This window comes from Oryctolagus cuniculus, chromosome 17 (genome assembly GCF_051225735.1).
Source record: "Oryctolagus cuniculus isolate XC-2025 breed Fujian yellow rabbit chromosome 17, ASM5122573v1, whole genome shotgun sequence".
Classification (NCBI taxonomy): Eukaryota; Metazoa; Chordata; class Mammalia; order Lagomorpha; family Leporidae; genus Oryctolagus; species Oryctolagus cuniculus.
The window spans coordinates 14,654,222-14,675,923 of NC_142883.1; the positions used below are offsets into that span (position 1 = coordinate 14,654,222).

At 47.2% G+C, this 21,702-nt stretch overlaps 5 protein-coding genes across 7 annotated transcripts in view; 1 reads left to right on the plus strand and 4 right to left on the minus strand.

Annotated features, from left to right (window-relative positions):
- The window catches only part of LRRC37A3 (leucine rich repeat containing 37 member A3), a 73,503-nt gene extending 55,850 nt beyond the window's left edge, over window positions 1–17,653 (minus strand). For both annotated transcript variants that reach the window (XM_070060480.2, XM_070060479.2), the window contains exons 1-2: window positions 17,522–17,653; window positions 14,609–14,659 (exon numbers count right to left, since the gene is read on the minus strand). The gene's annotated coding sequence lies outside the window, so the exon portion shown is untranslated. The remainder of the gene's footprint in view (window positions 1–14,608; window positions 14,660–17,521) is intronic.
- Window positions 4,819–8,115, minus strand: LOC149121100 (uncharacterized). Its single transcript, XM_089318015.1, has 2 exons — window positions 4,908–8,115; window positions 4,819–4,833 (listed from the first exon to the last, which is right to left on the minus strand). The coding sequence occupies exons 1-2, from the start codon at window positions 8,100–8,102 to the stop codon at window positions 4,819–4,821; spliced, it is 3,210 nt and encodes a 1,069-aa protein (XP_089174141.1). The 5' UTR covers window positions 8,103–8,115.
- LOC149121101 (leucine-rich repeat-containing protein 37B-like) lies at window positions 9,892–11,249 on the minus strand. Its single transcript, XM_089318016.1, has 2 exons — window positions 10,166–11,249; window positions 9,892–9,902 (listed from the first exon to the last, which is right to left on the minus strand). The coding sequence occupies exons 1-2, from the start codon at window positions 11,247–11,249 to the stop codon at window positions 9,892–9,894; spliced, it is 1,095 nt and encodes a 364-aa protein (XP_089174142.1).
- Window positions 17,654–17,711: 58 nt separating the features above from the next.
- Window positions 17,712–21,702, plus strand: part of ICAM2 (intercellular adhesion molecule 2) — a 30,225-nt gene continuing 26,234 nt past the window's right edge. Inside the window, exons 1-2 of one of the 2 annotated variants that reach the window (XM_008271705.4) lie at window positions 17,712–18,061; window positions 18,907–19,063. The gene's annotated coding sequence lies outside the window, so the exon portion shown is untranslated. Of the gene's footprint in view, window positions 18,062–18,901; window positions 19,064–21,702 lie in introns of both variants that reach the window. The other variant, XM_070060482.1, reaches the window with a different exon arrangement.
- The window catches only part of LOC100357092 (proline-rich protein 29), a 40,984-nt gene continuing 37,358 nt past the window's right edge, over window positions 18,077–21,702 (minus strand). Inside the window, exon 5 of the mRNA XM_089316808.1 lies at window positions 18,077–18,311. Within this exon, the coding sequence (XP_089172934.1) occupies window positions 18,188–18,311 (124 nt within the window). The 3' untranslated portion in view covers window positions 18,077–18,187. The remainder of the gene's footprint in view (window positions 18,312–21,702) is intronic.

The following is a 21,702-nucleotide window of genomic DNA, read 5'->3' on the forward strand; positions in this document are numbered from 1 at the left end:
ATTTTTTTAAATGCATCTGTTCAGGTTATGTACAAATTTTTTTGGATGGAGCAGAAATGGTCAGGACATCTATCTGCTCATCTGCCTAGTGGACATTTCCACTCAACCAGAAACCACTTTTTAATGTTCGCCAATAAAAAGTGCCTAAAAGTGAACACATCTCCTTTCTGACTGTTCAATTTCCACCTCTTAGGCCACCATCATTCCCACCATCATCCAGGACAAAACCGTGGTGTCACGTTTTTAGCTTTTCTGTACATTCTACCCCACAGCTCTTTGGTCAATCATGAAATCTGTCCTTTCTTTGTAGCCTCCCATGACTTTCGTTCCACGTCTATCACAACTACTCTGATTTAGCCCCATGGTCACTTTACTCCTTAAGTTTTTTCTATTTGATTTCCCTGAATTAAAATGTCCTCCCTAGGTCACTCTACATATGGATTTTAAAAATAATTCCTCTGGGGCAGGCTTTTGGCCTAGTGGTTAAGACAATGCTTAAGACACTTGTATTTCACACTAGAGTTACCTGGGTTTGATACCCAACTCTGGGCTTCAGCCTTCCTGCCAATGCAGGACACAATGATGATGGCTCAAGTAGTTGTGTTCCTGCCATCCATGTGAGAGACTTGAATTCTTGGCTCTTAGCTTCAGCCAGCCCAATCCCTTTCATTGTAGGCATTTGGGGGAATGAATTAGTGGATGAGAGCACTGTCTTTCTTTCTCTCTGCCTCCCAAATAATAAATAAAATTTTTTAAAGAAAAATGATCAATTAAAAAAATCCTCCCACATAATGATAGGATTAAATGTCAAAAGGATCACATAAACGAGTGTCTGCTAATAATAACTGATAAAATTAAAAAGGAGAGAACGATCCAACATGGGAAGTGGGATACACAGCAGACTCATAGAATGGCAGATGCCCTAAATAGCACTCTAGCCTCAGAATCAGCCCTTAAAGCATTCAGATCCAGCTAAAAAGCCCATGAGAGTTTCTTAGGCATGGAAAGTCAAGACACTGTGGCAAAAAAAAAAAAAAAAAAAAAAAAAAAAAACACACCAAACACCTAAATGAAAGATTTCTGTGAGTGAGATCCCAGCAGAAAGAATGGGCCACCAAAGAAGGAGGTACCTTTCTCTGAAGGGAGGAGAGAACTTCCACTTTGATTATGGCCTTGTCTGAATAAGGTCAGAGTTTGTGAACTCAAGAGGCTTCCATAGCCGTGGCAGCTCATGACAAGAGCCTTGGGTGATTACTGACGTCATAAATAAGAGTGTCAATTGTTAAATCAACAACAAGAGTCACTGTACACTTGCTTCCCATGTAGGATCTCTGTCTTTAATGTGTTGTACTATGCAAATTAACAGTAAAACTACTACTCAAACAGTACTTTATACTTTGTGTATCTGTGTGGGTGCAAACTGTTGAAATCTTAGTATAGAACAAGTTGATCTTCTGTATATAAAGATAAATGAAAATGAATCTTGATGAAGAATGGGATGAAAGAGGGAGTGAGAGATGGGATGGTTGCAGATGGGAGGGAGGTTATGGGGGGAAAAGCTGCTGTAACTCAAAAGTTGCACTGTCGAAATTCATGTTTATTAAATAAAAGTTTAAAAAAAGAAAAAAAATCCTCCCATTTTAATCATGTCTCTCTCTTGCTTGAAAACTGCCAATGGTTCTCTATATCTCATTATATAACTTTGAAACCCCTGTAGCTGATATTCAAGATTATTCATTTAATATTTTTCACTGCTTCCTAAGTCAATTATTTTTAGTTAGAATGTCTACTAAATCCTGATCATTCCCACAGCCAAGTCTTTGCCTAGGCTGGGATCCCTGTTTTCTCCTCTGTTTATTAAGTAATATCCATTCTTAGACCCCATCTAAAGTTTTAGCTTCTCCATGCTTCAGCATGTGACTCATACACTACTTAGCCTTGTGTCGAGAACAAATGGGTGCTATATACAGAGGGACAAATATATTCAGGTCACAAATGAGGGATTGAATAATAATAGCTAATATTTATATATATGTTGAGCACTGACATAAAAGTATATATGTATCCACTCTTCTAAGTACACACAATCCAATTAAATGACAACTGTCATAAATCTACTTTACAGATGAGGAAATTGAACAATGGGACTAAATAATTTGCCCAAGGTCACAAAGCTAGTAAAAGAAAGACCTGTGTTCAAAGCAAGGCAATCTGGCTCCAGAATCTACTCTTAAACATTTTGTTGTATCATCACTAATGATTTGGGATAAGGTGCATGTGCAAAAATGGGAGTGAATCTAAGAATGATATGACAAGCCTAAACAAAAATGAATCAGGAAAAGGAGCAAGGGCAATCACAAGTGAGACTGCAGAGGGGGCACAAGAGTAAGAAGGAACAGGAGTATAAGAAAAGTTGAAAAGCAGAAGATCAAAACAGAAAATCAGTCAGTATAGGATGGGGACCTGAGGAGGGCCCTGGAAGATCTTCAGGAAAAGGCTACCATGGACAAGCAGGATGTAGGGAACTATGAGGAAGGGCCGTTCTTACAAGATGGTGAAGGTGCCATTGTAGCTGTTGGGCGCTGGCACAGGCACTCGGTGGAGCTTCTGTGTTGGGCTGAGACCAGTACATGACAGTGTCTCATCTCTGCAGGTACAGAGCTCACAAATGTTGATGTTTTTGGTTATGTTATTTTCCTTTTGCACAGTTAAAGCATTTTCTGGCATGTAGTTTACAGAATACCGTGTGGTAGTAAGATCCAGTGTCAAAGGTTGACCTGTGATTGCAGTTAAGTTTGGGTGCTGAGTATGAACCTGGCCTGGATGTAGAGCTGTAGTCTTCTTCAGGGCTGTAGAATGTTCAGCCTCTGTAGTGGATACTGGTGTTTTGCTAAGCTCCAGCTTCAAAGGCTGAACTGTGACACTAGGTGACCCTGTATGCTGAGCTTCATCCTGACCTTGTGTTGGAACTGTCCCATCTTGATATACTGGAGGTTGGGTTACAACTTCCTTAGGGGGCTGAGTTGGGGTCTCCTGCATGGTTGGAGAGGGTTCATCCACAGTACTGGGTTCTGAAGTTATGGTAAGTTCCAAGTTCAAATATTGACCAGTGACTTGAGTCAGATTTGGATGCTGAGTCTGAATCTTGTCTGAATGCAGAGCAGTAGTTGTCTTCAGGGCTGTAGAATGTTCAGATTCTGTAGTGGGTTCTGGAATAATGGTGGGTTTTAAGTCCAAAGGTTGATCTGTGACACTGGCTGACACTGGAGGCTGAGTTTGATCCTGACCTGGTGTTGGAACTGTCATCTTGTAATACACTGGAGATTGAGTTACAACCTCTTTAGGTGGCTCTGTAAGCTGAGTTTGAGTCTCCTGCATGTTTGGAGAAGGTTCAATCTCTTCACTGGGTTCTGGGGTTATGATAAGTCCCAGGTCCAGATGTTGAACTGTGCCTTGAGTCTGGTTTGGATGTTGAGTCTGAACCTGGCCAGGGGATGGAAGTGTCACCGCAGGGTGTTTTGGAGGAGATATGGTCTTCTTCAAAGTGATAGAATGTTCAGCCTCCATAGTGGGTTCTGGAGTAATAGTAAGCTCCAGGTCCAAAGGTTTGTGTGTGATGTTGGGTGACATTGGATATTGAGCTTGATTATGACCTGGTGTTTGAACTGTCACCGCCTGATATAGAGGAAATTGAGGTACAACTCCCTTAGTTGGCTCTTGAGGTTGATTTGGGGTATCCTGCATAGTTAGAGAAAGTTCACCCCCTGTAGTGGGTTGTGGAGTAATGGTAAGCTCCAGGTTCAGAGGTTGAAATGTGATGCTGGGTGGCTTCAGATAATGAGTTTGATCTTGAGCTGGTGTTGGAGCTGTCACCACCTGATATACTGAGCCTTGAGTTGCAATCTCCTTAGGTGGCTCTGGAAGCTGTGCTGGGTCTACCTGCTGGGTTGGAGAACGTTCAATCACTTTAATGGGATCTTGGGGTTGAGCTGGAAGATTTTCCTGGACTGGATATGGCTTCACTTTCTCAGGGGGCTCTAGGATCTGAGACAGGGCCTCATTTTTCACTGAAGAAGCTGCCAGCTTATCAGGTGGTTGTGTAGGCTGAATTGCGGCCTCTTGCTGGATTGGAGCTAGTTCCATCTCAGGGAGCTCTGGAAGCAGAGATGGATCCACCTGTTGGACTAGAGAGGGTTTCACCATGAGAGGGGCCTCGGAATGCTGAGCTAGGGCTGCCTGCAGGCTGAGATGGGATCATCTCCTGAGGAAGAGAAGATTCTGCCGCCCTACGAACCTCTGAATGTGCAACTACAACCTCCCGGGGTTCTAGAGATGGTTCTGCATTCCCAGATGCCTCTAGAGGCTGAGATGGGACCTCTGCAGGGTTAGAGAAGGATTGGCCTCCTTAAAGGGCCATGAAGGGTATCCTGAAGCCTCCTGCTGCATTGAAGATGCTTCAACCTCCTTAGGGGGCTCTGGTGGTTCAGCTAGAGCTTCCTGTTGCATTGGAAGAAATCCTACATCCTCAGGAGAATCACCTATGGCCTCTCGTTCAGCTAAGGAAGATTCTATCTTCTCTGGGGGTTCTGGAGGCTGGGAAGGAGGATCAAGTTGGGTTGGAGAAAATCTAACTTCCTCAGTAGGAACTGTAGGTTGAGAAGGATCCCCTAGCTGATCTGAAGGAGTTTCAGTAGCTGAAGTGGGCTCTGGGGTTATGATAAATTCAAAATCTAGGTGTTTTGCTGTGATTTTAGGAGACTTAAATACTGACCTTTGAATGTTGTTTCTGGATCAAGAGGTGAAAATGTAGTCATCTCCTCAAAAGGAAAAAAGCTGCTTATCTCCACAGAGGATGCTAGAGGCTGAGTTGGACGTTCCTGTTGGAATGCTCTTCGTTGAACACCTACAGGGGGATTTTGAGGCAGAGCTGAATTCTCCTGCTCACCTGTAAAATGATCCTCAATGGCTTCTTTGGGCTGAATTAGGATCCCAGGATCAACTGAAGATTGCTGAGCCAAGACTGTCCGCTGGTCTTTCAAAGGCTTAAGCTGCACAGGGAACCCTGTGGACTGAGCTGGGGCCTCCTGCGGGGTTGAGGTTTCCACCTTATTTGCGAACTTTGAAGGTTTAACAGTGATACTGTGCAATCTTGGATGCCAAAATTGATCATGACCTGCAGGAGAAACTATTATCTTGTGATGCTCTGAGGGTTGAGCTACAACTTCTTTAGGGATCTGTGATGGCTGAAATGGAGCTTCATGCTGCATTGGGGAATTTTCAACCTTTGGGGAGTTCTGTAAACTCTCAGCTGTGGCCTCCTGCTGCATTGAGGAGGGTTTCTCAACCTGAAAACCTTCTGTATATGGAGCTGGAGCCTCACGTTGGATTGAAAACATTTTAAACTGTTCAGGAGGTTCTACAAGGAGAGCTGGAGCCTCATGCTGGGTTGTAGGTTTCACCCAATTAACTGGGATAGAGGACTGATCTATAATGTCATCAATGATTGGAGAAGTTACCACCTTCGCAGTAGGTTCTGATGTTATTATAAGGTGTAGATCTGGAGGTTTAACAGTAACATTCGGCAAAACTGAATGTTGAGTATCATGGTAACCCAGAGGTGAAATTGTCACTTGCTGTTGCTCTAGAGACAGAATTTGTTCCTGCTTCTGTGTTGAAGAAGGTTCCACATTATCAGCATGTTCAGAAGGCTGAGCCTCCACAGAAAACTCAGAAGGTTTCACTGGTAGCTCCTGCTCACTGGGATAAGGTTCAGTGTCCAGAGGAGGACCCGGAGGCTGAGCTGAGGCTTCCTGTTGGTCTACAGAAGATTCAGTCTCCATAGGAGACTCTGCTGGCTTCTCCTGTTCACTAGCAGAAGGTTCTGGCTTCACAGGAGCCTCCAGAATCTGAGCTGGTGCCACCTGCTGGGTTGGAAAAGACTCAACCTCTTTGTTAGGCTCTGAAGTGATGGTAATTGCCACATATGCAGGCTTAACTGTAACACTGGGCATGTTATACTGAAGAGTTTGATCCTGACTTGGAGGCTGAACTGCCTCCTCATGACCTGGTGGAGTCTGAGCTATACTCTGGATAAGAGATTCTGGACCTTGAGCTGGGCCCTCTTGCTGAACTGGAGGTTTGACTTCCTCAGGGGGCTTCCACGGCTGTGCTGGAGTTTCCCGCTGGCTGCCAGAAGGTTCAACCTCCTCAGGAAACTCAGAAGGGTTCATGGGTAGCTCCTGCTCACTGGGATAAGGTTCTGTGTTGACCAGAGGAGGAGCAGGAGGCTGAGCTGGGGCTTCTTGTTGGTCTACAGAAGGTTCTGTTTCCACAGGAGCCTCCAGAATCTGAGCTGGTGCCACCTGCTCTGTTGGAAAATACTCAACCTCTTTGTTAGGCTCTGAAGTTATGGTAATTGCCACATCTGCAGGCTTAACCATAATATTGGGCATGTTATAAGTTTGATCCTGACTTGGAGATTGAATTGCCTCCTCATGACCTGGTGGAGTCTGAGCTATACTCTGGATAAGAGATTCTGGACCTTGAGCTGGGCCCTCTTGCTGAACTGTAGGTTTGATTTCCTCAGGGGGCTTCCACGGCTGTGCTGGAGTTTCCCGCTGGCTGCCAGAAGGTTCAACCTCCTCAGGAAACTCAGAAGGGTTCATGGGTAGCTCCTGCTCACTGGGATAAGGTTCAGTGTCCAGAGGAGGACCCGGAGGCTGAGCTGAGGCTTCCTGTTGGTCTACAGAAGATTCAGTCTCCATAGGAGACTCTGCTGGCTTCTCCTGTTCACTAGCAGAAGGTTCTGGCTTCACAGGAGCCTCCAGAATCTGAGCTGGTGCCACCTGCTGGGTTGGAAAAGACTCAACCTCTTTGTTAGGCTCTGAAGTGATGGTAATTGCCACATATGCAGGCTTAACTGTAACACTGGGCATGTTATACTGAAGAGTTTGGTCCTGACTTGGAGGTTGAACTGCCTCCTCATGACCTGGTGGAGTCTGAGCTATACTCTGGTTAGGAGATTCTAGAATTTGAGTTGGGCCCTCTTGCTGAACTGGAGGTTTGACTTCCTCAGGAGGCTTCCAAGGCTGTTCTGGAGCTTCCATCTGGGTCCCAGAGGTTCCATTCTCTTCAGGAGAGAAAGAAGGTGGAGCTGACTGCTCTAACTCATTGGGTGAGGGTTCAGTGTCCACAGGAAAGTCTGGAGACTGAGTTGGGGCCTCCTGTTGGTCAAGAGAAGGTTCAGTCTCCACAGCAGACCCTGCATACTCAGCTGGCTTCTCCTGTTCATTGACAGGAAGTTCTGTTTGCACAGTAGCCTCCAGAATCTGAGCTGGTTCCGCTTGTTGTGTTGGAGAGGACTCAACCTTTTTGGTAGGTTCTGAAGTTATGGTAACTGCCACAAATGGAGGCTTAACTGTAACTGTAACAGTGGGCACGTTATACTGATGAGTTTGATCCTGGATTGGAGGTCGGTCTGCGACCTCCTGACCCGGTGGAGTCTGAGCTATAACACTCTCCAACAGAAATTCGGGAGCTTGAGCTGAGGACTCTTGTTGGATTGGAGGCTTGTTTTCTTCATGGGGCTTCTCAAACTGTCCTGGTGCTTGCATCAGACTTCCAGATGGTTCAAATGCTTCAGCAGACTGAGAAGCTGCCTGCTCCTGCTCACTGTTAGAAGGTTCATTCTCCAAAAAATAGCCTGGAGTATTTGCTGACACTTCCTGCTGGCTTAGAGAAGGTTCAGCCTCCACAGGAGACTCTGTGTACTCAACTGGTTTCTCCTGTCCACTGGGAGGTTTTGTCTGCACAGCAGTAGTTCCTAGAATCTGAGGTGGCGCCCCCTGCTGGGTTGGAGCATATGCAACCTTTTGGATAGGCTCTGAAGTGGGAACTTCCACAACTGCAGGCTTAACTGTGACACCCGGCACATTATAATAATGAGTTTGATCCTGACTTGGAGTTTGAACTGTCGGCTCATGACCTGGTCGAGTCTGTGCTACACTCTTAAACAGAGATTCTGCAACTTGTGCTGGAGCCTCTTGCTGCGCTGGGGGTTTGACTTCCTCAGGGGGCTTCCCAGGCTGTCCTCGAGCTCCCATCTGACTTCTAGATGGTTCAGTCTCTTCAGAAGACACAGAAGGTTGAGCTGGCTGCTCCTGCGCACGGTGTGAAGGTTCAGTCTCCATAGATGAGCCTGAAGGTTCAGCAGAGGCCTCCTGCAGGTCTAGAGAAGGTTCAGTCTCCACTGGAGACTCTGTGTGCTCAGCTGAATTCTCCTGTTCACCAGCAGAAGGTCCCGTCGCCACAGGAGCTCCCGGAACTTGAGGTGGCACCTCCTGCTGGGTTGGAGTTTCTACCTCTTTGCTAGGCTCTGAAGTTATGTTAAGTTCCACATCTGCAGGCTTAACTGTAACACTGGGCACATTATACTGATGAGTTTGATCCTGACTTGGAGGTTTAGTTGTTACCTCATGACCCAGTGGAGTCTGAGCTACATTCCCCAACAGAGATTCTGCAACTTGAGCTGGAGCTTCTTGCTGCTCTGGGGGTTTGATTTCCTCAGGGGGCTTCCCAGGCTGTCCTGGAGCTCCCATCTGACTTCCAGATGGTTCAGTCTCTTCAGAAGACTCAGAAGGTTGAGCTGGCTGCTCCTGCGCACTGTGAGAAAGTTTTGTGTCCATAGAAGGGCCTGGAGACTGAGCTGAGGCCTCCTCCTGGCCAAGAGAAGTTTCAGCCTCCACGGGAGACTCTGTGTACTCAACTGGTTTCTCCTGTCCACTGGGAGGTTTTGTCTGCACAGCAGTAGTTCCTAGAATCTGAGGTGGCGCCCCCTGCTGGGTTGGAGCATATGCAACCTTTTGGATAGGCTCTGAAGTGGGAACTTCCACAACTGCAGGCTTAACTGTGACACCCGGCACATTATGAGTTTGATCCTGACTTGGAGTTTGAACTGTTGGCTCATGACCTGGTCGAGTCTGTGCTACACTCTTAAACAGAGATTCTGCAACTCTTGCTGGAGCCTCTTGCTGCGCTGGGGGTTTGACTTCCTCAGGGGGCTTCCCAGGCTGTCCTTGAGCTCCCATCTGACTTCTAGATGGTTCAGTCTCTTCAGAAGACACAGAAGGTTGAGCTGGCTGCTCCTGCGCATGGTGTGAAGGTTCAGTCTCCATAGATGAGCCTGAAGGTTCAGCAGAGGCCTCCTGCAGGTCTAGAGAAGGTTCAGTCTCCACTGGAGACTCTGAATACTCATCTGGCTTCTCCTGTTCACTAGCAAAAGGTTCCATCTCCACAGGAGCTCCCGGAACTTGAGGTGGCACCTCCTGCTGGGTTGGAGAAGACTCAACCTTTTTGGTAGGCTCTGATGTTACGGTAAATCCCACATCTGCAGGCTTAACTGTAACATTGGGCAAGTTATAATGATGAGTTTGTTCCTGACTTGGAGGTTGAATTATCACCTCATGACTCAGTGGAGTCTGAGCTATACTCCCCAACAAAGATTCTATAGCTTGAGCTGGTGCCTCTTGCTGAACTGGAGGTTTAATTTCCTCATGGGACCTTCCAGATTCTTCTGGGGTTTTCAACCGACTTCCAGAATGTTCAGCCACCCCAGATATGTCAGAATGCTGAATTTGTTGCTTGTTTTCACTGAATGAATGTTCAGTGTCCACAGGAGGGCTTGGAGGTTGAGCTAAGGCCTGCTGCTGACCTAGAGCAAATTTAGCCTCTTTACGAGACTCATCACACTGACTCAGCTGCCCCTGTCCGCTGGGAGTAAGTTTTGTCTCCATAGGAGTTCCAAGAATCTGAGCTGGGACCTCCTTCTGGGTTGGAGAAGACTCAACCTTTTTGGTAGGCTGTGAAGTTATGGTAACTCCCACAACTGCAGGCTTAACTGTAACCTTGGGCAAGTTAGACAGATGACTTTGACTCTTACTCAGAGATTGAACTGTCACCTCCTGACCCAGTGGAGTCTGAGCTATACTTTCCCACAGGGATTTTGGAGCTTGAGTTGGGCCCTCTTGTTGGGTTGAAAAAGATCTCACCACCTCAGGGGCCTGATGTAGGGCTTTGGATTGGGTTGAGGAAGAGTCTATCTCCCTGGTGTTCTCTTGAGGATGTGCTGGGGTCTGATGCTGACTTACAATAGGATGAACTTCCTTACCTCCCTTTGGCGTTATTGTCATTGTCAGTGTCATGTCTACTGGTTTAGCTGTGACACTGGGCAAGTCTGAGCGGAGAGCTTCCTTTGGACTTGGAGATGGAGCATTGACTTCATGGTGCACTGATGACTGACCAACTTCTTCACGAACAAGTAGATGCTGAGCTGAGGCCTTCTGTTGATCTGGAGAAAGTTTTACCTGTCGTTTTTGAACTGAGTCCTCCCCCTGGGTTGAAGGATTTTCATCCTCCTCAAGGTGCAGTGGATGTTGAGCTGGAGTTTCTTGCTGGAGTGAAAAGGATTGGCCCTCTAGATGGAACTGAGATGGTTCAGTTTGCTCACGAGACTCCCAGAGTTCATGTGGGTTCTCCTGGAATTCCAGAGGTAGGCTTCCAGGATAAAGTGTATCCATGCTTGGATGTATATAATCATCCTGAAACATTTCCTCTGGAAGCTGAGGCTTTGTAAATTGGTCTGGAGTTCCAACGACAACCTTAGAAAGTCGCTGATGCTGAGCTGGATCCTTCTTCAGCTTCAGAGGTGAAACAATAAACGTGGTTGCCTTTGAACTCTGACTATCTAGAGACGGAACAAGTGTTTCAAATGACTGATCTGCAGCCTGATCTAGACCTGCAGTTTGAATCTTGTTTTTGAGTTGAGGAGGCAGATTACCTTCTAGCATTGGAGCCATCTCTGGGGCCCTTTGTTGCCAACTTAGCTTTTCATTCAGATCCTGATACAGAACATCAAGCTGGTCTGGCTCTGGGGGCAGCTCTTGAGCTGAATTCGTGTCCAGGAATGGAACCAAGTCCTCAGTCAACTCTTCAGGTGGGACCAACTTTTGGGAGGAAACAGAGGAGCCCAGGTAATCAAAGCCCCCAGGGTCTGCCGGGAGTGTGTGCGCATCGGGTGATCCAGGTGAGTGCTCAGAGGAACGTGGAACCCAAGACTCAGAAAGCCCTGAGGAGTCGGAGATCAGCTGGACTGGGTCCTGGAATTTTTCCCGAGGTTTAGTGGCTTGTACTAGCAGCCACAAAGGTTGCCACGCAAGGAGGAGCTGTGGGACCCACAGGCACAACTGGGTCATGGTACATAGGGATTACCGGACACAGCAACTCAGGCTGATGGGGCACCACTGTTGCACCTTGAGCAGGAACTGAAGTATTATGGAAGCCTCTCACCATGTGCACCTTAGCAACTGTGCGCCCCACCCTGCCCCGCCCTTTATTTATGACACCTGTATTTACACACCCTTAATAGCTCAGATCCTATTAGCTCTATGCCTGGGTGATTCTTTTCCCACAGTCACTGGGCCCCAGCCTCAGCAGAGGTGTCTACTGAACTGCACATCCCATGCCTAATCACAAGGCCACAGACCTAGATAGCCCTGGGATTCCAACAGCTGCTTAGGTGTGGGGAAGCAGAACTCCCCAGGAAGTAAGTGGGCCTGGTCCCTTCAGATATTCACAAGTTCCACTCCAGTTCTGGCACCCTGAACTCTTCCTCTTCCATGCTGAAATTTGAGATATCCCTCCTCATGAGTCCAGCAGAGCAGCAGGCAGGAGAAACACATATTATGGTTACTTATTTAAAAATATGGCCATTTTCTTTCTTTCTTTCTTTCTTTCTTTTTTTTTTTTTTTTTTTTGGACAGGCAGAGTGGACAGTGAGAGAGAGACAGAGAGAAAGGTCTTCCTTTGCCATTGGTTCACCCCCTAATGGCCGCGCAGCCGGCGTGCTGTGACTGGCGCACCACACTGATCCAAAGGCAGGAGTCAGGTGCTTCTCCTGGTCTCCCATGGGGTGTAGGGCCCAAGGACTTGGGCCATCCTCCACTGCCTTCCCGGGCCACAGCAGAGAGCTGGATTGGAAGAGGAGCAACCGGGACAGAATCCAGCGCCCCAACTGGGATTAGAACCCGGGGTGCCGGCACTGCAGGTGGAGGATTAGCCTACTGAGCCGTGGCGCCGGCCAAAATATGGCCATTTTCTCCAAACTCTCAATATTCTTTGTCCATGTTTGATAATTAATTCACTCTATTAGGTAGAGGCTACCATGGAATCAGCAGTGACTCCAAGATTCCTATAGCGGGGATTTGGGGTGGGTCAGCAATTCAATGAGGGGAGAAGGTTTGAATCTAAATGAAAAGCCCTGATTTGCTTGCTGTTTCACCTCTGGACTGCTCCTGGCAGCACTGCTTTGTCACTTTGTCCTCTTGAACACTGGACTGAGGATCTGGATCCTCTCTGAGGTTTTTGCCCTTTCTTTTTGGGTTGCCTTTTTAATTTTCTCTTTATAGATCCTCCACAGTTTGTTGATCCACCCTCTCCTCCTTCCCTCCAGTATACTCCCTCAAAGATCCAGACAGCCTTACAGCAAAGATTCCATAAAAATCACACTAGTTGGCTTCAAAAGAAGTGCACACTCTTCCTCCTAGTAGCCAAAGAATGGAAAGTTATTGAACACCTACATGGTATTACTCATTTTGGTTGAGATTCCCTAGAAAACTTAGTATCCATATTTTTTATAGGAAAAGTATTAATTAAGACCATATGACAGGTATGGGTAACTTTGTACCCCTAATAATCCCCAAGTCTACCCAATAGCCTCACCCTTAATAATGCCCATCCAACATTCAAGGACTTATCCAGAAGACTGGCAGAATGACTTTACTCACATGCTACCCAAACAGCCTCCTGGTTTCTGGAGATACCTTCGTGGGGTGGGTAGAGGCATTTCTGACCCAGACAGAAAAGGCTATAGAAGTCTGCAAGATCCTTCTCAAAGAAACAATCCCAAGATTTGTGTTTCTTAGGGTCCTGCAAATGATATTGGCCCCTCCTTCATAGCCAAATAACTCTCTCAGGCCTATGTATAACCTATAAATTCCATTCCTCCTGGCACCTGATCTTCAAAGGGTCAAAAAGACGAAGGAAAAAAAAAAAAAAAAAAAAAACTTTGACCAAACTATGCCAGGAGACTCAAGAACCTCAGACAGACTCCCTCTTCTCTGAACAGATTGCCCCCATAGGACCTCTTAAACTAGCCTGTTTGCCGGCGCCGCGGCTCACTAGGCTAATCCTCCGCCTAGCGGCGCTGGCACACCGGGTTCTAGTCCCAGTCGGGGCGCCGGATTCTGTCCCGGTTGCCCCTCTTCCAGGCCAGCTCTCTGCTGTGGCCAGGGAGTGCAGTGGAGGATGGCCCAGGTGCTTGGGCCCTGCACCCCATGGGAGACCAGGAAAAACACCTGGCTCCTGGCTCCTGCCATCGGATCAGCGCGGTGCGCCGGCCGCAGCGCGCCGGCCGCGGCGGCCATTGGAGGGTGAACCAACGGCAAAAGGAAGACCTTTCTCTCTGTCTCTCTCTCTCACTGTCCACTCTGCCTGTCAAAAAAAAAAAAAAAAATCCCTTTCTCTGTCTTTCCCTCTCTCTCTGTAACTCTGCCTTTCAAATAAATTAATTAAAAAAAAAAAAAAACTAGCCTGTTTGAGATGTTATGTGGAAAAACTTTCTTAGTCTGAGGCCCATTAGATAAAAAAATCAAATCAGACTTTAACCCATATTAATGTGGGATTAGTACAAAAGGCTTGCCCAAGAATATGGTAACCAGATACTGCCTGCCCGCTCCAAAGATAAATTCTTACTCCAAATTAAACCAGGAGATAAAATTTTGCTAAAACCTTGGGCAGAGGGGTCCACAGAAGATCAAACATGCAGATGTTTAAACTCTGAAGTCTTAGTGGCAGAGACTTGATCTAGTTATGGCATCTGAGATGTGGCTCTGGTGGGAGTTCTTTAGGTCCTTGAAAGTTGGCCCTCAGAAGGTAATTTTTTGAAGGAGTTTGGTTATTTAAGCCAAGTTCTACCTACATTCTCTCCTTGCTCCCTTGCTCACCATCAGCCATTGCCAGTCTCCACCACAAATGGGGCCACTCAATCCTGAACAATGAACCTCCAGACTGTATGCGGAAATTAACCGTTTCCTTCCCAAGAAGCTCCTTTCAGGTATTTTAGTTAAGGTAATGAATTCCTGACTAACAAAGAGGGGTCTCCAAAAGACCAAATTCAAACAATACAAAGAAAGGCAAACCATTATGAATTCTTCACTGATGTATTAATTTATTCTTCCTCACTAGTTTACAAGCTCCTTAAATACCTAAAGGTATCCTCACTCCTTAAATACCTAAAGGTATCCTCACTCCCAGAACCCAGTATATTAATTGGTTTATAATAGAGCACAGATGGTCTGTTGATTGAGCAAATTAAAAAATAAAAGTCCTTTTTTCAACTGAAGCTGCCTGTTGGGAAGGAGAAATAGAGGCTACTCTCTAAATTTTGAGTGCTGCAGGGGAGGCTGGCCTGTACTTTGAGTCACAGTGGGGTTTTCCTGGACATTCGGGAAACTTCAGAAGAGCTCTGAGGCCAGAGTATACGGAGAGCTCTTACCGTGGATAACTTTGCCACAGTTCTTGCCAGCAACCACTTTCCTTTTTGATACTGGAAAAGCAAAAACAAAAAATCTTTCAGACACCTTAAGCCTTTTCTTGATTTTAAAACAATTTTCTCTTTTCTGTGTTTATAAAAAGGCAAGGAAGAAAATACAAGATGTATGCATTTGCCAAATACAAAAGAACATGTATAATTAACTAGATAACAATTTGGGGAAAGGGTAGTAACTCAAGGTTCTATGTCAAGTAAATAAATAAATCTAATATGAATGTTCCCTCCTCTCAAGTATATATGGACTTGTTGACCCTCTCTATCATCACTCTGCCAGTGACAGGCCTTAGACTGTGAAATTCTCAAAGCCAAAAGCTTATGAAATGGTTGCAGTGTCCAAAGAACACTAATACTCATTACCCACAAACTGATACCAAGTATTTTGAAATTCTTCTAGAACCAACTGTAATATATATATATATATATATATATATATATAGTAGTGGCAACACAAGATGGTTACAGGAATATTAAAGAATATATGACAAGTAATCACTTTTTAAAATGATTGGTTTGAAAGGCAGAGTAATGAAGCGAGACAGAGAGCGTGAAGGATCTTCTGTTTGCTGGTTTAGTCCCCAAATGCCTGCAAGAGCCAAGGCTGGGCCAGGCCGGAGCCAGGAGCCAGGAACTCCCATTTGGTCTCCAACATGGGTGCCAGAGACCCAAGTAACTGAGCCATCATCTACTGCCTTTCAAGGTGCATCAACACGATGCTGGATCAAAAGTAGAGCAGGGGCCAAGCCGGCGCCGCGGCTCACTAGGCTAATCCTCCGCCTAGCGGCGCCGGCACACCAGGTTCTAGTCCCGGTCGGGGCGCCGGATTCTGTCCCGGTGGCCCCTCTTCCAGGCCAGCTCTCTGCTGTGGCCAGGGAGTGCAGTGGAGGATGGCCCAGGTGCTTGGGCCCTGCACCCCATGGGAGACCAGGAAAAGCACCTGGCTCCTGGCTCCTGCCATCGGATCAGCGCGGTGCGCTGGCCGCAGCGCGCCGACCGCGGCGGCCATTGGAGGGTGAACCAACGGCAAAGGAAGACCTTTCTCTCTGTCTCTCTCTCTCTCACTGTCCACTCTGCCTGTCAAAAAAAAAAAAAAAAGTAGAGCAGGGGCCAGTGCTGTGGCACAGCAGGTTAACGCCCTGGCCTGAAGCACCAGCATCCCATGTGGGTGCCAGTTCTAGCCCCAGCTGTTCCTCTTCCAATCCAGCTCTCTGCTATGGCCTGGGAAAGCAGTAGAAGATGGCCCAAGTCCTTGGGCCGCTGCACCCATGTGGGAAACCTGGAAGAGGCTCCCAGCTCCTGGCTTCGGATCGGTGCAGCTCCAGCTGTTGCAGCCATCTGGGGAGTGAACCAGTGGATGGAAGATCCCTCTCTCTGTCTCTACCTCTCTCTGTAACTCTGTCTTTCAAATAAATAAAATAAATCTTAAACAAAAAAAAAAAGTAGAGCAGCTGGGACTTGAACCAGCACTCTGCTGTGGGACGCCAGAGTCTCAAGTGGTGGCTTAACCCACTGTGCCCCAATGCTGGTCCCAACACGTAATCATTTTGATCAAAGAACGTGAATCCAGGATTGAAGAGGGTGTTGAACAGGGTACAGATGCAGATATAGTATACCAGGAATCACTACTGAATAGGATTCTCAGGTTCAGTAAAGGTTAAATTGATGAAAAAAGGAATACTGGCAAGAATAGGAGGCAAGGTCATAGGAAGTAGTCACATCAAGTAACAGGAAGTGAACTGGTACTTGAAAAAAGAAATTATTGAGTTACACAATGAGCTATGGCTGAGGGGCTCTGGGAAAGTAAAATTGGATGGCATGTGCATATGGAAGAGGCTGTCTACAATTCATTAGAGAATGACTGGGGCATCCTTGGGCTCTGAAGGGGACTCTGGAGAGGCGATTTGAGAGTGATGATGCCAATGGTGATAAAGCATCCTTTATGTTACAACTGGCAAGAGCTTACTAAGCTCATACATTTTAAATCTACACACACAGAAATATAAACAGAACTCTTCCGATGAAGATTTCTTAAAGGGCAGCATACAATGACCTAGGACTTGGCATCTGTAAGTTTGGGTTTGACCTCTAGCTTCCAGTTACTGAACCTTAAGCAAGTCCCCTCACCACCCTGAATTTGAATTTCTTCACCCAACAAAACTGACGACCAGTGGCACAAGGCGAGACAATGCATCTGAAAGCATTCTGTACGCCAGAGAACCAGACAAGCGCTACACTGTTCTCACGGAATTCTCCACTTCACCCAGCGGAGCCACGAATTCCATGAGAAGACTCCCATCTTCACTGGAGTCTCCTGAAAAAACAGCTTCCGGTCACAGGCCGCCTGGGCTCTGCGGGCATCCCTCGTGGAATAAAACTTGATGATGGCATAGAAACCAGGACGGGCCACGGCGGCGTTTGGGAAGACCCGGACTGAATACAGAAGGCCAAACTGGGAGAACGCTGCGAAGAGCGCTGTGCGTGGCCCCTGGGAACCCAGTCTGCATTCAGATCGGAGTTTTTATGGACATTAGTATGTGTCCCTCATTCTTCCTGACCGTCTCCCTCTACTGGGAAATTCTTAGTGGGGGCTTTCTGGGTGTAGAATTCCTGAACATCCTAGGACCCTAGCGCAGTGTTATTGGGCCTGATGGCCCCTCTGTGCAGGGTAGGGGGATTCCCCTGAGCTGCCCCGGGGAGAGGGCCGAACCCTAACAGGCTCACTGAACAAGAGCAAATTCTTCAGGTGCAATTGTTGGTCTGTGTCTGGGGCTTGTTTCCTCGTTCCATTGCTAAAAAAAATTTCATTTTCTTTAAAAACCTCATCTTCTGTCCCTCTTGCACACATAGGCTGATACCTACCTAGCTACCTTAACAGGTCCAGAGCTCAGCTCTCACACCAACAAAGTTTCACCCCTCTGAGGGAACCGCACACGATACCGTCCAACGCTGCCGTCCTGGTGCTACTGCGCCTGCGCGGTTCCGGCTCAAGCCTTACTGCGCCTGCGCACGGCGCGCCCGCCAGTTTTGGTGAGCGCCGCGTTCGAGGGGCGGGGCCGACGCTGCTCTGGTTCCCTCCCGCCCAGGGCGGTGGACGGCGGGCGGCGCCCATTCCTTTCGTTTCCCGCCTCAAAGGTTTCAGGGCTTGTGTTCGAGTGTGTTAGAGCCCCACAGGTGGGCGTACACGACGGAAGGGCTGGACATGTTCATAGCAGCCAGCTTCAGCTTCACGCGCGAAGGAGACCAGCGCTTCCCACCGAGCTCGCGGGACCCGGCCCTGAGGAGGCAGGCCTTGGGGACAGCTGTTTTCAGGCGTTTCCCATGCGCAGCTCACAGCATAACTCACTAAGCCACCGACAGCCTGGTCTGAAATCCTTACAAAGAATTCCCTGGTTGCCCTAGGTGATTCTGCCGAGATTCTGCTTGTGGCGGCCGGACGGCGTGGGTCGGGAGGTAGAGTGAGGAGAGAAGTTTGCGAGGAAATCGGGTTGGGTGCCCGGGAAGAGGTGCTCCAGGGGTTGTAGTGGACTACTTGGCGGAGTAACAGAGAAGCAATGTTCCACGGCCTATTTTAGTCCTGGAACGGGGCCAGGGCCAGCAGGGGGCCTGCGCTGGTTTCTTCACAATGATCCTCAGATCTGGGCCGGTACACCTGTCCTCAGCAAAATGAGAAAGGGACAATATCAGGGCTTATTTTTATCTATTTCATAAAATGAATTTATTCCATTTCATTCTCCTGCAAGTATAGCCCCCCCCCCACCCAATTTTTAAACATTTTTAAAGTTTATTTGAAAGACAGCTACAGAGAGGGAGGTCTTCTATCTGCTGGTTCACTCCCCAAGTGGCTGCAACAGCCAGAGCTGCGTGCATCTGAAGCCAGGAGCTTCTGGTTCTCCCACGTGGGTGCAGGGGCCCAAGTTCTTGGGCCATCTTCTGCTGCTTTCTCAGGCTCATTAGCAGGGAGCGTGATCGGAGTGGAGCAGCCGGGACTCGAACCTGCACCTGCATGGATGCTGGTGCTGCAGGCCTGGGCTTTAACCTGCTGTGCTGCCCCTACCTACAATTTTAATGCCAAAAATTGCTTTATGGAAACTGACTGATGGTGGATAGTTGTTTTGATATATTTTTTACTTGGGTATTAAAATAAAAAAATTGGAAATCCCAGATTTAATTTTTTTCAGACAGGGCCATTCATATGACCATTAAAAAAATATATTGATTTTTTTTTTTTTGTATTTGAAGTGCAGAGTCACAGAAACAGATCTTCCATCTGCTGGTTCACCTTCCCAAATAGTTGCATCTACTGAGGCTGGGCTAGACTGAAGCCAGGAGTCTGGAATTCTGAGTCTCCCAACATGGCGGCAGGAGCCTAAGTATTTAGACCATCATTGGCTGCTTTTCCAGGTTAGTGGAAAAGTTGGGAATTGGATTGGAAGTAGAACACCCAGGACTTGAATAGGGCTCTGATGTTAGGATGCTGGCATCTCAAGTAGCGGCTTAACCTGCAGCATCACAATGCTAGCTCCTGGTCTTAATTTTTAATTAATTATTTTATTTGAAATGCAGGGAGACAGAGACCTCCCATTTTCTGGTTCACTCCACTAAATGCCCACAACAGCTGGGAATGGGCCAGGCTGAGCCAGGAGCTCAATCCAAATCTCTCTCTAGATGGCAGGGCCCCAACTACTTGAACCATCATTTGCTGCCTCCCAGTGTGCACATAAGCAATTAGCTGGACTTGGAAGCCGGACTGAAACTTGAACCCAGAAACTCCAGTATGGATGTGCATATCATAAGCATCATCTTAAAAAAAAAAAAAAAGATTTACTTACTTGAAAAGCAGAATTAGGAAGAAAGAGAGAGATCTTCCATCTGGGGCTCCCACAGGGTGCAGGGGCTCAAGCACTCAAGCCATTTTCCACTAATTTATCAGGTGCATTAGCAGGGAGCTGGTTCAGAAATAGAGCAGCCAGGACTCAAACCAGCGCTCATATGGGATGCCATGTTGCAGGAGGTGACTTAACCTGCTGTGCCACAATGCCATACTCCACAAGCAGCATCTTAACACCTGCCCCAGTTTAATTTTTTTGTTTTTTTTTTTGTTTTTTTTTTTTTGTTTGTTTGTTTGTTTTTTTACACTTTGTTGGCTTGTGAAATCCAATTTTTGGAAGCATTGAGTTGTTAAATCTGTCATCTTACGGTTGAGGTAGAGGCGTGAGTGGCGCATTACTGATGGTAGCTGTGTGCACTTTTTTGCCTTTGCCTGGTTCACCTCAAAATTACCACCACCACCCCCCAAACACCCAGATCCTATCCTGAAAAGCCTTTTTCATTCTGGCCCATTCTCCTAAAGCAAGCAAAAGCATTGACACTTGGCCCCATTTCTCCAACTCCTCTACATACTTTCTTCACCTCAGTACCAGACCCTCAGCCCCACCCATTCCACAATTCTGAGCTTTCCATTTTATTTAAAAAAAAAAGTTGGTGTTGTAGGGATTGGCTACCAAATCTGTTTCACACCCATAATAGTAGACTTTGGTACCCGCTGTAGGGTTTGTGGATGTCTCTGCCTCCCACCTGGACTAGGGGCACCCCAAGAGCAACAGTTAGGCTTCACCTTCCTTTTCCTAGCACCCAGCACACTCCTCCTGTACTAGGTGCTCAGGCTCATGTGGAATTAATAATGAATAAATTAAAACACTCTGCATAAGAAATGTTTTAATAAACCAAAAAAAAGAAGCCTCTTTTTCATGGTCCTCTTGATTTGCAAATGACAGACAGGAACCAGGGAATTGAGCCTGGATGGGAGCACGGAGGAAGCCCGAGACAACCGTTTATTGCTGGGGCTCTGGGCAGTGTTTCTTGTGAACGGGAAGGAAAGAGAAGACTATGAAGTGGAAGTCAGAAAGGAAGACGTAAAGGATCCCCACTCGAGGACCGGAGTCCTGGGACAGCTCCCCCACGGGCCTCCCTTGCTTCATCCCAGATGGCATCCTGTCACCCAGTAGGAGAGTGGCTGGCCTGCACAGTGAAGCTTCCATTCTACCCTGCAGAGAAAAAAGACAATTCTTGCTTCATGAACTTTTATAGATACTTCCTTTTGTGGCAAAGAGGGAAAGAGTGAAAAATAAGGAAGCAATTTCAAAATCTGTACCTGTGTGTTTGTTGCAGATATATTGAAAACTTTTTGAAGAATATGCAAGAAATGAAAAATTCTGCTCATGGGAATGGGTGGGAAGAAGAACAGGTGGGTGGGTGACTTCACTATATATGCTTTAGATTTTTTAAAAAACCATGAAGATAGGGGCCGGTGCTATGGCATAGTGGGTAAGGCTGCCGCCTGCTGTGCTGGCATCCCATGTGGGCACTGGTTCAAGTCCCAGCTATACCACTTCAGATCCAGCTCTCTGCTATGGCCTGGGAAAGCAGTGGGAGATGGCCCAAGCCCTTGGGCCCCTGCATCCGTGTGGGAGACCCAGAAAAACTGCAGGCTCCGGCCTTCAGATGGCGCAGCTCCTGCCTTTGCAGCCAACTGGGGAGTGAACCAACAGATGGAAGACCTCTCTTTCTCTCTCTGCCTCTCCTCTCTCTGTGTAACTCTGACTTTCAAATAAATAAATAAATCTTAAAAAAAAAAACCCATAAGATAGAGGATCTATTCATGTTTAAGTCATGTTTAAGAAAGGCTGTGAAGAAGGCTCAGCTGCAGGCTCCCCTCGCATCACACTGGTCTGTTCCACACATTGGCTTAATCCCTTTTCCTACCACTTCCTCTCCTGTCATCCAGGCTGTGTGTCCCCCAGGTCTTCTGTGAGGTCACAAATTGTGCTATGCTTCACTGCACTGGTTGGGAATGTGAACTCTTTCATTTAATAATACTCTATCCTGGGCCTCAAAGAGACTAAATGACTTGTTGAAGGTCACGCAGGGGTAAAGCAGGAGCTTGCCTGGCTCAGAGCCCTTCTAAATCCGTCTCCTCACTGTGCCCAGGTTCCTCCATTACAGCTCCCCCCAGCTCCGGCCTCTGAAGAAAACAGGATGTC

Excerpts from the sequence above, each read along its gene's own strand:
- LOC149121100 (XM_089318015.1), bottom strand. The coding sequence starts at position 8,102 with ATGGGAGCTCGAGGACAGCCTGGGAAGCCCCCTGAGGAAGTCAAACCC.
- LOC149121101 (XM_089318016.1), bottom strand. The coding sequence starts at position 11,249 with ATGACCCAGTTGTGCCTGTGGGTCCCACAGCTCCTCCTTGCGTGGCAA.